Source organism: Telopea speciosissima, chromosome 10 (assembly GCF_018873765.1).
Source record: "Telopea speciosissima isolate NSW1024214 ecotype Mountain lineage chromosome 10, Tspe_v1, whole genome shotgun sequence".
Taxonomy (NCBI): domain Eukaryota; kingdom Viridiplantae; phylum Streptophyta; class Magnoliopsida; order Proteales; family Proteaceae; genus Telopea; species Telopea speciosissima.
Genome location: NC_057925.1, coordinates 17,705,604 through 17,718,869, shown reverse-complemented (window position 1 = coordinate 17,718,869; position 13,266 = coordinate 17,705,604). Strand labels below are relative to the sequence as shown.

Here is a 13,266-nt window from a genome sequence, read left to right as displayed (position 1 = left end):
TGACTATCGATGAGGTTGAGATGGCCTCACTTAGAGAAGAATGGAAGCATACCTTGGTGGCCATGGTTATCGCGGATAAGCAACCTCACCATGAGGCAGTTAGAGGTCCGTTGATCAAGGCTTGGAGACCTGTAGGAGGACTACTGGTTGAGCCCCAAAGCAAAGGATACTTTATTATTAAGCTGTTTCACCATTTCGATGTTTAGAGGGCATTAAACAATGGCCCATGGATAGTGCTCGGTCACTGGGTTTCCATCAAATTGTGGTCCCCAAACATTGATTGCCACCTTGATATCTTCCCCATTATGAAGACGAGGGTCTAGGTTCATGGCCTCCCCCCTGCGTTTAGAACCTTCTCTATTACAGCAAAGCTGGCAGCTAAGGCCGGGAAACCAATTGAAGGGCAGGTGTGCTCTGGACCAAGGCCGAATCAAAACTTTGTGCACATTTTGATGTGGATAGATGCAAGGAATCCCCTGTGTAGGAGGGCCAAGCTCCTCAGAACATAGGACCTAATTATGGAGGTGGAGTTTAGGTATGAGAGGTTGGAGATCTTCTGCTACTTCTGTGGCAAGTTGGGTCATGCGGACTCTCACTACATCGATTGCTTCCAATGGGTAGAGAACCACTATGGATGTGGGAGTAACCGTCTCTATGCGTCCGTGACTCAAGCAACTTCTCACCTCAAATGAGGGCTGAAAAACCTAGAAGCAGAGCTAGAGGAGCAGGGGAGGAAGAAGGAAGAATGAGGTCAGACCCAGAGAGAATGCCAAGGAATCAGTTCGAGCCTTCGATCAACTTGCAGGCCGATGGAACAGGGGCAGTATTAACATCGGACCGACACTCTAACAGAACGTTTTCTCAGATTCAGGGACTACCGACGGCCCCGCCGTTGCTACGATTAGGGCTTTCGGGCCTTGAGAGCAAAAATGAGGAGGACGAGATGGTGGGACCCTCGAGGGCTGATGTCATCCAGTCTGGTTCAACTTCTAACCTGTCTCTCTAGGCCAAGTTATGGAGTAATACTTTCAAACCGGTTTCCTGCAATACCCATGGGCCGCATATATCCCAAGCCCAAAATTTTCAGATGGACTTTCTTGAGGCCTTGGGCCGTTTGGGAGTAAACATTACTCTCCATTCTCCTTCTCCTCACTTAACTTCTAATGACCCCAGCCCACTGGATACTGTGCACCAGCCTAAAGACACTACTGTAACCTCTCTGCTTTCGATTCCAAAAGAAATCCGAGAAGAACCCTCTGTTGTACCTGAAGTGACTTTCTCCCCACTAAACCAGGGCCTTACCCCCTACCCCCCTCCCCAAAGCACAGCTGTAGTGGTGATCCCAGCTACTGTGGATTCTCAGTCTCATGATAATAGAACTATTTCAGGTGGACCTGTGAGGAGATGGAAGCGAGTTGCACGCTTGTCTCCCTACCTTATTACTCCTAATGGTGCAACAAATTCTGATTCTCCGGGTCCCTGCGGTGACAAGGCCCGCGAGGGATTATGAAAATGTTAAGTTGGAACTGCCAAGGGTTGGTAGCCCCTTGACAGTTCAAATTCTAAAGACCCTAAAATCCAAATTTCGACCAAATGTAATCTTTCTTATGGAAACTAAGTTGGACTCTTCTAGACTAAAGATGCTATGTAGCTCGTTGTATTTTTCAAACTTTGTTACTGTTGACCCTACTGGCTTGAGTGGGGGTTTGTGTGTTATGTGGAATGCTAATATTGAGTTACAAATTTTCAATTGCTCTACTTGAATTATTGACTGTGTTGTACGCATTATTGGATCTTCTGATTCTTGGAAGCTCTCCCTTGTTTATGGCCCCCCAAAGACTTCTGATAGACCGGATTTCTGGAGACAACTCCCTAATTTGGGTGGTTCTGTTGCTGGCTCTTGGCTTATCTGTGGTGACTTTAATGCAATTTTGTCTACTGAAGAGAAGCAAGGTGGCCGCCTGAAGTCAGCCAAACAAGTTTCAAATTTTTGGTCCTTTGTGGATAACAGTAGTCTTATGGACATGTGCTCTTGTGGCCCCTACTTTACTTGGTCTAACCACAGGAGGGGAAATGACCTTATCAGAGAAAAACTAGACCGTGCCTTTTGTTCTATCTCTTGGAGGGATCTCTTTTCGGATGCGAGAGTCTTAGTGCAGCCTGCTTGTGGATCGAACCACTGCCCAATTATTATTGAGCTTTCTCCTCCACCCCCCTCCGAGAAAAGGCTGTTCAGATTTGAGGATCGATGGAGAGCCCTCCCTTGGTGTGAGAGTGAAGTTACAGGTGGCTGGAATGAAGAGTGGAATGGATCTGACATGTTTAAAGTGGCCATGAAGATTAAAGGAGTTCGGTCTCACCTTGCTAGTTGGAAGAAGTTTCATGCCAATGATGTGGACTTGAAAGTTTCGAAGCAAATGGACATAATCAAAAACATCCAAGCCATGAATTGGCAAACGAACTTTGCGGAGTAGGAGTCAGATGCCCAGTAGCATCTTCAATTTCTCCTTGGACAGCAGGAGTCCCTTTGGAAGCAAAAAGCTAGGGCCTTGTGGTTGAAGGAAGGGGATAGGAACATAAAGTTGTTCCACTCTACTACTCTTCAGAGGAGAAGTAGAAACAAGATCTCTAGGTTGTTGTCTCAGCAAGGGGTTTGGCTTGAGAAGGAGGTGGATATTGATCATGAGATCTTCTCCTTCTTCAACACTCTTTTTTCTTATGATGGTTCGAGGGATCTCGAAAGGACCCTACACTTCATCCAGCCGAGCTTCACTGATGCTATGAATAGAACCCTTTGTCTCCAGATTTCTGATGAGGAAGTCAAAGTAACAGTGTTTAGTATGAAGCCCCTTAAGGCTCCAGGGCCTGATGGACTCCCTTTGGTGTTTTTCCAGGCCCTATTGGTATGTTGTTGGGACTAAGGTGTGCAAGGCTATGAAGTCCTTTTTTGACTCGGATTTTCTTCTGAAAGAGCTAAACAAAACGCATATCCTGCTCATTCCTAAAGTTAAGGAAGCAGAGAAAGTTGACCAATTTAGGCCAATTAGCCTCTGCAATGTGGTGTATCGCATTTTCTCTAAAGTCCTTGCTAGGAGACTGAAGAAGTGTCTGGACGTGATAGTGGCGCCTGAGCAAACTGCCTTTATGGAAGGAATGAGCATCTCTGAGAATGTCCTAATTGCCTAAGAGGCCTTCCATCATATTAGGCACATGAAGAGAGGAAAGAATTACCTGGCAGCAGTCAAGCTCGACATGAGGAAGGCTTATGATAGGATTAAGTGGAACTTCCTCTCTAGAATCTTGCAAAGAATGGGCCTTTGTGATAAGTGGGTTCAGCTTATTAGCCAGTGTATTAGCACTGTCTCTTACTCGTTTCTGCTGAATGGAGTTCAGAAGGGAGCTATTTTGCCTTCACGGGGTATTAGGCAAGGGGATCCTCTCTCTCCAAGCCTATTTGTTCTTTGCATGAAGTGTCTCACGTCTTTGATTGCAGGTTCGGTGGAGGATGGAAGCCTGAGTGGGATGAGAATCAAGCCTGTAAGTCCTTTACTCACACACTCTTTTTTGCTGATGACTGCCTTATTTTCCTCCAGGCCAAACATAGCCCTTTGAGAAGCCTAAGAGATGCTCTACATCTATACTGTGAGGCCTCGAGCTAGGCCATTAATGGGCAAAAGTCTTCTGCCTCGTTCAACCCCAATACTCCTCTGAGACTATAGCGCATCTTTGCTAGAATTATTATGGTGGATGGACTGATTAGCCCTGGTACTTACCTTGGTCTCCCGTCTCATATTGGAAAGAACAAGAAAGCAGCGTTCCAGAGCTTGAAGGATAGAACCATTGCAAAGATTGCAGGTTAGAAGGAACAGCTGCTCTCACCGGCTGGTAAAGAAACTCTTATTAAGGCAGTGGTGACCGTGTCTCCCTCTTACCACATGTCTCACTTTAAGCTGTTGTGTGGACTTCTTGATGATATCAGTAAGGCAAGCTGTAATTTCCTGTGGGGTCAAAAAAAGGAGGAGAGGAAGATCCATTGGGTGGGAAAGGACTGCCTCAATCTTCCTAAGCTTGATGGAGGTCTTGGCATCAAAGACCTAAATATCCAGAATCAAGCTCTACTAGCTAAGCTTGGTTGGCAGCTGATCACTTATGAAGGTTCTTTGTGGGCTAGACTGTTGAAGAGTATCTACTTTTCGTCCTCCTACTTTATGATGGCTCATGCTACTGGGAGATCCTCTTGGGCTTGGAGGAGTATCCTTCATGGCCGACAACTTCTGAGCAAAGGTTTGATGTGGATTGTGGAGAATGACCTATCTATTCAGATTTGGGAGGACCCTTGGATTCCAATTGTAGAAGGGTTTAGACTCCACCAGCCTCGCGCTCTAGATTGCCCCTTTGACCAAATTGCTAATCTCATCGATCCCCAGGCTAAATGGGATGTTGTGAAGTTGAGAACTTTTTTTTTGCCTTTGAGATTGACTGCATTCTGCAGATTCCAATTAGCTCTGAAAGGTGTGAGGATAGAATTTGCTGGTGTCCAACTGATCACTTATGAAGGTTCTTTGTGGGCTAGACTGTTGAAGAGTATCTACTTTTCGTCCTCCTACTTTATGATGGCTCATGCTACTAGGAGATCCTCTTGGGCTTGGAGGAGTATCCTTCATGGCCGACAACTTCTGAGCAAAGGTTTGATGTGGATTGTGGAGAATGACCTATCTATTCAGATTTGGGAGGACCCTTGGATTCTAGCTGTAGAAGGGTTTAGACTCCACTAGCCTCGCGCTCTAGATTGCCCCTTTGACCAAGTTGCTGATCTCATCGATCCCCAGGCTAAATGGGATGTTGTGAAGTTGAGAACTTTTTTTTTGCCTTTGAGATTGACTGCATTCTGTAGATTCCAATTAGCTCTGAAAGGTGTGAGGATCGAATTTGCTGGGGTCCAGCAGCAAATGCAGTCTTCTCGATCAAGTCAGCTTATAGGCTGGCACCCAAGGTCTCAGGTGCTCATCTAAGTCTGCACTGAAGGCCTCCTCTGCTCCTAAAGAGATGTGGAAGTTTATTTGGAACTCTCTTGCTCCCCCTAAAGTGAAGACCTTCCTTTGGAAATCTTGTCTTGGTGCTATTGGAGTGTTGACAAACCTGAAGCAGCGTGGTGTTATGGTTTCAGATGTTTGTGTTGGGTGCAGGCTTGATGCTAAATCAGCCGAACATGCACTTGTGTACTGCCCACTGGCCAGGCAAGCCTGGTTTGCATCAGTGGTTGCCTTGAGGGTTAATGCACGGCCTAATCTTTCCATTTTGGAATGGATATTGGAATGGAGCAAAAGTCTGGGTGCTTCTAAAATGGAGCGAAAGGTGTGTTTCACTTCTCATGCGATGGTCGCCTGGGAGATTTGGAAATTGAGGAATGCTAGATGCTTTAAGTCCTCGGTTCTGGCCTTTAGCTCATGGATCTCTATGGTCAACAAGGAGGTTGAGGAGGTTTTATCTATAGCATTATGTTCTCCCCCGCTTGCTGCTTCTGCCTCGAGGTTGGTGACTCCCTCCCACCCTCTGGTGGGATGCTACTCCTTCTTTGTGGATGCGGCTACTGGCTTGAGGCCTAAGGCTCTGGGTATTGGGTGCGTTGCTTTTGATCCGGGAGGAGAGATCTGTTTGTTTGCTTCTGAGCATTTTGCATTGGCTCCAACAATAGTTGGTGAGGCATTGGCAATCCGGTTGGCTCTCAGTTCTACTAGGAAAATGGGGATCCGCTCCATCCTAGTCTCGTCGGATTATCTCTCCCTCATTGAATGCCTATCCCCATCTCCCCCCCCATCTCCTCCTTCTTTCTCTTGTATTATTCCAGATATCTGTATCCTCAAGGCTTCGTTTACTTTTTGTGATTTTGTCCATGTCAATAGGAGTGGAAATGGCTTAGCCCATGCCATTTTGAAGTGGGTCCTCTCTTGCCCTTCGGGTTGTTTTTGGGAGCCCCCCTTCCCTAGGGAGGTCTTGAACATTGTAAATCCTTTTTTGAGTAGGTTTGATGAATAGATTTATTCGCACAAAAAAAATATATATATATATATATAAACAAATGTAAATACAAGATTTATCTAATTAGTATGGCACCGTGTAGAAAGTACTACAACAATACACGTCCTCTTGTAATACCTGAACAGTAAACGGTAGAGTTGACTCATGGATGATGCTAATGCTAGTTCTAGCTTGTAGCTCTCTCTCCCTCTCGCCGGTGTGCGTGATGTTCTCCACCTAGTGCGTGTTGACCTAAACCCCCTCCCCTCATCTTCCATCCTTCTTCTCCTCTGTCGTTCTGATGGCGTTTCTTACTGAGGAATGGTTTGTACAGTTTCTCATACTTTTATTAGAACATTTGCTTCCTACAGTCCTTTTGTTTGCTTACCTCTGCTTAGAACTATTTGCCTTACTCGTCTTCATTGTGGTAATCTAAGTGAACCTTTCAGTCTCTGTAGACTTTAGATTAATCCAAGCTGTAGTGTTCTGCTCTTTCAGTGAGTGGTGTTTTCCTCCTCCTAAGTGAGTACCTCCCCTTTACAGGTCGTAGCTAACCTGTGACTACCATCTTCTTATTGACCATGTCGACCAGAGATCACCCATCCACCTCTACTACGATGTTGCTCACTCTACCCTCTTCCTCGAGAAACAGTAGGTCGAAAGCTACCCAACCGCCACCATCTAAAGATGAATTGTTGGATGACCTGGAGATAGAGTCGGATGACGACTTAGTGATTGATGAAGAAATAGAGGCACGAATGGTCCAGCTATGGAAGAATACCCTAGTGGGGTATGTTCTTGAAGGTAAACCTTTCAGGGAGCAAGCTATCTTTGAAGCTTTACAGGTAGCTTGGAATCCACATCACAAAGTGGAAATCTCTACAATGGCAGACCGGAAGTTTATATTCCAATTCCATCACTCTATGGACAAGGAAAACGTGATCAAAGAAGGGCCATAGGCAGTGTCTGGTAACTTGTTGATTCTAGAACCATGGAATCAAGACTAATGATGGGAGTTCTCGCATTGTGATTTCTGGGTCAACTGCATTCTATCCCATTAGAACTGAAGGGGGTGGAGATTATACGTAAAATGACTGAGAAAATTGGGGTAACATCTACAATTATGCTAATAGAAGGTGTCCAATTTGGGGACAGAGTTCAATATGCTCGAGCACAAATCAGTGTTAATATCTGAAACCCTCTTCGACCTTCAATCTCAGTAAAGCGTAGTAATGGTCATCGGTCTATTGTAGTGGTGAAATATGAAAGACTCCCTACATTTTGCTACTTCTGTGGATTTTATGGGTCACGAAGAAAAGTGATGCACAATGATGTTCGAGATGTACTCAAAGCATAGAGCGACTCATGGATGCATAGAAAGAGAAAAATGCATTGATCTCCCTTCGGTAAAATGTGGAGCAGAGATACGTGGTGTTGTGCCAAATGAGCATCTTATTAACAAGGAAACTTATATTTACCAACCTCAGGAGGAAAGGGGAGAAGGAGAACAGCCAGTGAAGGAAAAGGTGCCTCCTCCTAACTCCGGCATTGCTCCTACCGGAGTGCGAGAACAGGAGGGATAGCAGAACACAGGTACATACGGCCACAACAATCAGGGGACAGCGTACCAGTGCTGCAGGATGTGTGTCTTCACCTCTTGCTTTGCCCACAGGAGCACCCCTTCCAGCTTTTGAGCACGCAAGTGCATTTGGTGAAACCTTGACCGACAAGTATCAATCCCAAGAAATCATATCAGTCCTATGGTCTAATTCTCCTGGCATCAAACTACCATCAAATCAGGTACCTCTTCCCTCCCCAATTCATGATTTCCTCTTAAAACAACATGAACACCATGAAGCCATCTTTTCTTTACTTCATCATATGGTTGAGATTAACCTATCAACCTCCCAACCTACTACCATACATAGGACCCACTCACATCACTCTACCATTCTTACCTTACCATCGAACCAAAACCCCACTTTTCCTTAAACTTCTCCAAATGCCCAGATATCCAATCTTTCCTAGTCTCTCACCCTAAACCTTTGAAGCTAGAACCCAATAACTCAATCATTGGATCCTAACCATTCCCAAAACCACCTCCCACATCTGACCCAACATCCTAACCATCCATCGACCCAAAACCCCACATCCCTCTAAATTCTCCCATTTTTTCAAATTCTAGAAACTACCCAAAACCCAATGACCCAGAATACACCAATCCAATCATTGACTCCCAACCAGCACCAAAACCATTTAACCACAGTAAGCCAACCTTCAACCCAGCCCAACTCTTTGGCTATAACCCAATCCCATGGGTTCATGGCCCCGCCCCACCCAAGCCTTTTATCCTTACCCCCCATAATGAATTCCACCCCTGTGCCTGAACAACAGCAACAACGAGTCCATAGGAAACCAAGAAAGGCAGAGGCTCCTAAAATGCAAAAGTATTTAAAAATGCCACGCCGTGGAAGGAAAGACATGAGTCATCAGCAGCTGGAAACAATGGAGGTGAAGAGTGAGGTTACTGAGGGACATTTTTTTGCCCAAGGACCCATGCAGATAGGGATGTAAACAGGCTGGATTCGATTCGAATAGTGCTATATCCGTATCCGCATTCGATTAGCTTTCGGACGGATTCAGATAGTGCTAAACGGATACGGACACGGATACGGGTTGGATATTTTATCCATTTACATGTAAATACAGCTTTTCAGATAGCTATAGCCTATCCGTATCCGCATCCGTTTAGCTTACGGACGGATTCGGATAGTGCTAAACGAATACGAACACGGATACAAAAATGGATTTTGGCTATTCATTTACACCCCTACATGCAGACTGGGGTTTATCAGTCCCACAGGTCATTATGAAAATCTTAAGTTGGAATTGCTTGGGTTTAGGGAGCTCCTGGGCAATTTGAGCTCTACAGAATCTCTCTAGAACTGACTTTCTAGATGTTATTTTCCTTATTGAATCAAAATATAACTCAACCAAATTGGAGTAGACTTGAAGAAAATTAAAGTTTCATAGATGTGTAGTCGTGGATCCCGTTGGAGCATTGGGTAGAATTGCATTATTGTGGTAGCAGGACTTTGAGATCTATATTCTTTATGCTGATAATAAATTCATAGACGTAGAGATTTCCTCCAACCAGGCATAAGTTTTTCTTATCTTGCGTCTATGGAGATCCAATTAAGGAGCAGAGGCAAAGAGTGTGGGACGAACTCATAGCAATTGGGCAAGGCCGATCAAATCAATGGCTGTGCATTGGAGATTTTAACTCTTTCTTGGACTAGTATAAAAAGGAAGGTGGAAATAGGAAGAATTCAAGGGACTCTCGACAGTTTCAGAACATATTGAATCAGTGTAACTTACTTGATCTTGGATCAAAGGGCCCGCTATTTACTTGGAGCAATAGAAGGAAAGGCACAGCGAATATCATAATCAAGTTGGATAGATCCATAGCAAACCCAATGTGGAGAACAAATTACTCAAATGTCGTTGTCTTCGTCAAGCCTGTTATTCAATCGGATCATAATCCTATTCTTATTGATACTAAGGGAGGTGTTTCAAAGGGTACACGACCATTTCGGTTTGAGAAGGTGCGGATTCGACATCCGAATTGTGAGGAGGTAATTTCTAAAGCTTGGACTCATCCCAATGCTGGCCAGTAAAGTTGCATTTTGAATCAAAAGCTGATAAAATGTAAAGAAGATTTAAAGAGATGGAACAAAGAGGAGTTTGGCCAGGTCCAAGAAAACATCAAAAATCTCAAGGCTCGGCTAGCATGGATCCAAAGTCAAACTATGTCTGATCAAATGTCTATAACTTCTCAGTTGGAGGAGGAGCTGCCAAGAGAGGAAGTAATGTGGCACCAAAAATACAAATTAGAGTGGATTCAAAGTGGGGATCGTAATTCGACCTTCTTTTATGCTACCACAGTCCAAAGACGGCAACATAATCACATCCTCAAGCTTAAAATTGGATCAGGAAGATGGAATGAATTTAAAGAGGAGATTTTTGAGGAGCTTCTAAAGCATTTCAGGGAGGCCTCCACATCCCAAGCTGTTATTATAACAAAGGTTCAGCAGGCTCTTAACTCGGTCCATCCCATTGTCTCAAATGACCTAAATGACCTTCTCTATCGAGCTCCATCAATGGAAGAAATGCATCAAGCTGTCTCAGCTATGGGTCCTCTAAAAGCCCCAAGACCCGATGTGTTCCCTCCCTCGTTTTACCAACATTTCTGGGACTTCACCAAGGAGGATTTGTTTCAATTTGTTCTTAACTTTTTCTCTACAGGTCACCTGGCTGAAGAGATGAACAAGACATATATTTGCCTCATTCCTAAAACTTAGGCACCAAAGAGGGCAGAGCAATTCACACCTATCAGTCTATGTGGTGTGGCAATTAAAGTGATCTCAAAGTCATGGCGAAGAGGCTCAAAAGTGGACTTCAAAGCATTATATCTCCTTACCAGTCAGCTTTCGTTCCTGATAGACTTATCTTCGATAATGTGTTTATTGTTCATGAGTTTTTCCACTATATCAAACACTGGAAGAGAGGTAAGAACAAACTACTTACTCTTAAACGTGCTATGAAATAAGCCTATGATAGGCTTGCATGGGTTTTTATAGAGTATGCTCTTCGAAAATTGGGATTCTGTACCCAATAGGTGGGATTAGTTATGAAATGCATTTCTTCTGTTTCCTATACTATTCTTGTAAATGGAGAGGAGAGAGGGTCTTTTTTCCCATCAAGGGGAATTCGGTAGGGTGACACCCTCTCGCTGTTCATATTTATTTTGTGTTCGTAGGTATTGAGCTCTATTAATGGTGAAGCTCAAGGTACAAATTTGATTAGAGGGATTAATGTTCAAAATCACACCCCCCGATTTCCCACCTCCTATTTGCCAATGATTGCCTCTAATTTTTCAGAAGTAAAGCTTCAAGAAGTGAACAATTTAAAGGCATGCGTGGATCTCTTTTGCAGAGCCAATGAATAAGAAATTAACCTAAAAAAGTTCGGCCTCACCTTTAGTCCCAATACCCCTATGAAATTGAAGCAATGGTTTCCCGAATTTTAAAAGTTCCATATGGCAACGGGCCATCTAAATACTTAGTCCTACCATCAGAAATTGGTGTTTCTAAGAGGGAACTTTTCATAAACTTTGCTTTAAAGATCGGGAAGAGAATAAAGGGTTGGAAGAACCAGCTTCTATCCCATGCTGGCCAGGAGGTTCTAATCAAATATGTGGCATGCTCAATGACAAACTATACAGCATCACATTTTCTCCTTCCAGTTTCCACCCATGATACTATAAGGAAGTCTATTAGCAACTTCTACTGGGGACAAAAAGAAGAGGAAAACAAGATTCACTGGATTTCCTGGTTGAGGTTATGTAGATCAAAAGAAAAGGGGGTCTTGGCTTGAGGGATCCAAGACTACAGAATTGGACTCTCCTATCAAAGGTCGCGTGGAAACTCTTTGAAAATCCAACATCCTTATGGGCCAGATTTACTAAGGCAATCTATTTCCCCAATTTAGAGTTTCTTAATGCTTCTCTGGGGAATAAACCCTCATGGGCATGGCAGAGTATCTTCATAGGAAAGAAGGTCTTACAAGATGGGCTTCTTTGGGATGTCGAAAGGGGAGACAAGATAGACATTTAGAGAGATAACTGGTTACCCTCATCATTGAACTTCAAGGTACAACACCCAAAGCCGAGGGGATATAACTTAGTGTTGGTTTCAGAACTGAATGATGAAAATAACAGAACATGGAAGATGAACCTGCTAGACATATACTTTCACCAAACAGACAAGGAGCAGATCTTAAAGATTAAATTAAGCCTTTCGCCGAGGGAAGATCGAATTGTTTGGGGAGTGGCCAAAAATGGGAGGTTCTCAATTAAATCTACCTACCATCTACTATCAAATCAACGAGACCAACTTATGAACTCTCAATCTCATACATCTCGGCGTCATGAGTGGGAGGATGTCTCTACTACGACTTGGAAGAGAATTTGGAGTTGCAACTCCTTACCAAAAATCAAATCTTTCTTATGGAGGGTGTGTGCTCAGGGGATTGCTACCGGGAGTAACCTAGCCAAGAGACAAGTTCCCATCAATCCAGGATGTCGAAGGTGTGGTTGTGAAGTGGAATTGGCTGATCATATATTATTGGAATGTCCTTTCGCCAAAGCTACCTGGTTTGGAAGTCACCTTGCATACATTGTGCCACAAGGTGTCTCCCCTAAGATCTCTCTTTGGTTAGACAACTGGAGTCACTTTCCTTTCCCTAAAAAAGCGAGCAGAACGGAAAGCTTGTGCCTAATTACGTTCATCTATTGGCACTTGTGGACTGCCAAAAATGACTTGGTTTTTGGTAGGAGGGGTTGGTCTCCAATGGAGGTGGTCACTGCCGCTCAGAAGGCCTTTGATGAATTTTGGTCCTTGTCCAAGATTTAGGCTCCAGTTTTCAGTTCTACCTATACAATAGACCAGCACGTTAGTAGAGGTTGGACAAAACCACCTCTAAACTACCTGAAGATCAATTGTGATGCAGCTTTTAATTCAGATCCCCCTAAAGGAGGACTGGGGATGGTGATCCCAGACTCTTCAGGTCATCTGTTAATGGCTATGTCTAAGCCAAGTTCCATCTCAGATGCACTAAAAGGAGAAGCGGCTGCAGTTCCTAGGGGCTTATTGGAGGCCAAGGCAAAAGGGCTCCCCTTCATTATGGTTGAATCTTATAATTCAACCCTTGTCATGGCCCTGAAGAATCCATCGAGCAACATTCCTCTTTCCATCACTGGAATTATGTCGGATATTCACCAGTTGGTCCCTCATTTTATGAATGTCTCTTCTCTCTTATATCTAGGGATGTAAACTCTGTGGCGCATTCCCTAGCTCGGAAGGCTATGTCTTTGGCATGTAAGACATACTGGCCTATTTCCACTCCCTGGCTTCAGGATCTGTGCTCCTCATGCCCATTTTTTAAATAAATTATCTTCTTACCAAAAAAAAAAAAGAGTTGAGTCACATCAAACGATGCATTCCTTAAGGTTTTTAAATGCCCCAATTCTGCAATCTGAGTTGACCATGCACCAATACCTCCAAGATAAAACAACTCTCTAATCCCATAGGTTGCATTTTCAAATGAAATTACGTAGGGAAACCAAAGGCTATATTCACTAACTCATCAACACTGACAGACTACGATGGGGGAAGAAATCATAAACTA

General features: G+C 43.9%; 2 protein-coding genes across 2 annotated transcripts; both read left to right on the top strand.

Moving 5' to 3' along the window:
* The first annotated feature begins 5,046 nt into the window (after positions 1-5,046).
* Positions 5,047-6,036, top strand: LOC122643362. The gene has a single exon (XM_043836988.1). The coding sequence runs from the start codon at positions 5,047-5,049 to the stop codon at positions 6,034-6,036; it is 990 nt and encodes a 329-aa protein (XP_043692923.1).
* Positions 6,037-6,635: 599 nt separating this feature from the next.
* Positions 6,636-10,379, top strand: LOC122643361. The gene is made up of 3 exons (XM_043836987.1): positions 6,636-6,863; positions 9,318-9,653; positions 9,858-10,379. Exons 1-3 carry the CDS (start codon positions 6,636-6,638, stop codon positions 10,377-10,379), a joined length of 1,086 nt encoding a protein of 361 aa, XP_043692922.1.
* The last annotated feature ends 2,887 nt before the right edge of the window (positions 10,380-13,266 follow it).

Bases quoted from the DNA above. Each gene is read 5' to 3' on its own strand.
- LOC122643362 (XM_043836988.1), top strand. From the start codon at position 5,047: ATGTGGAAGTTTATTTGGAACTCTCTTGCTCCCCCTAAAGTGAAGACC.
- LOC122643361 (XM_043836987.1), top strand. From the start codon at position 6,636: ATGTTGCTCACTCTACCCTCTTCCTCGAGAAACAGTAGGTCGAAAGCT. The intron at 6,864-9,317 runs GTAGCTTGGAAT...TTCTTGGACTAG, and splicing joins CTATCTTTGAAGCTTTACAG to TATAAAAAGGAAGGTGGAAA. The intron at 9,654-9,857 runs GTAATTTCTAAA...ATAACTTCTCAG, and splicing joins GACATCCGAATTGTGAGGAG to TTGGAGGAGGAGCTGCCAAG.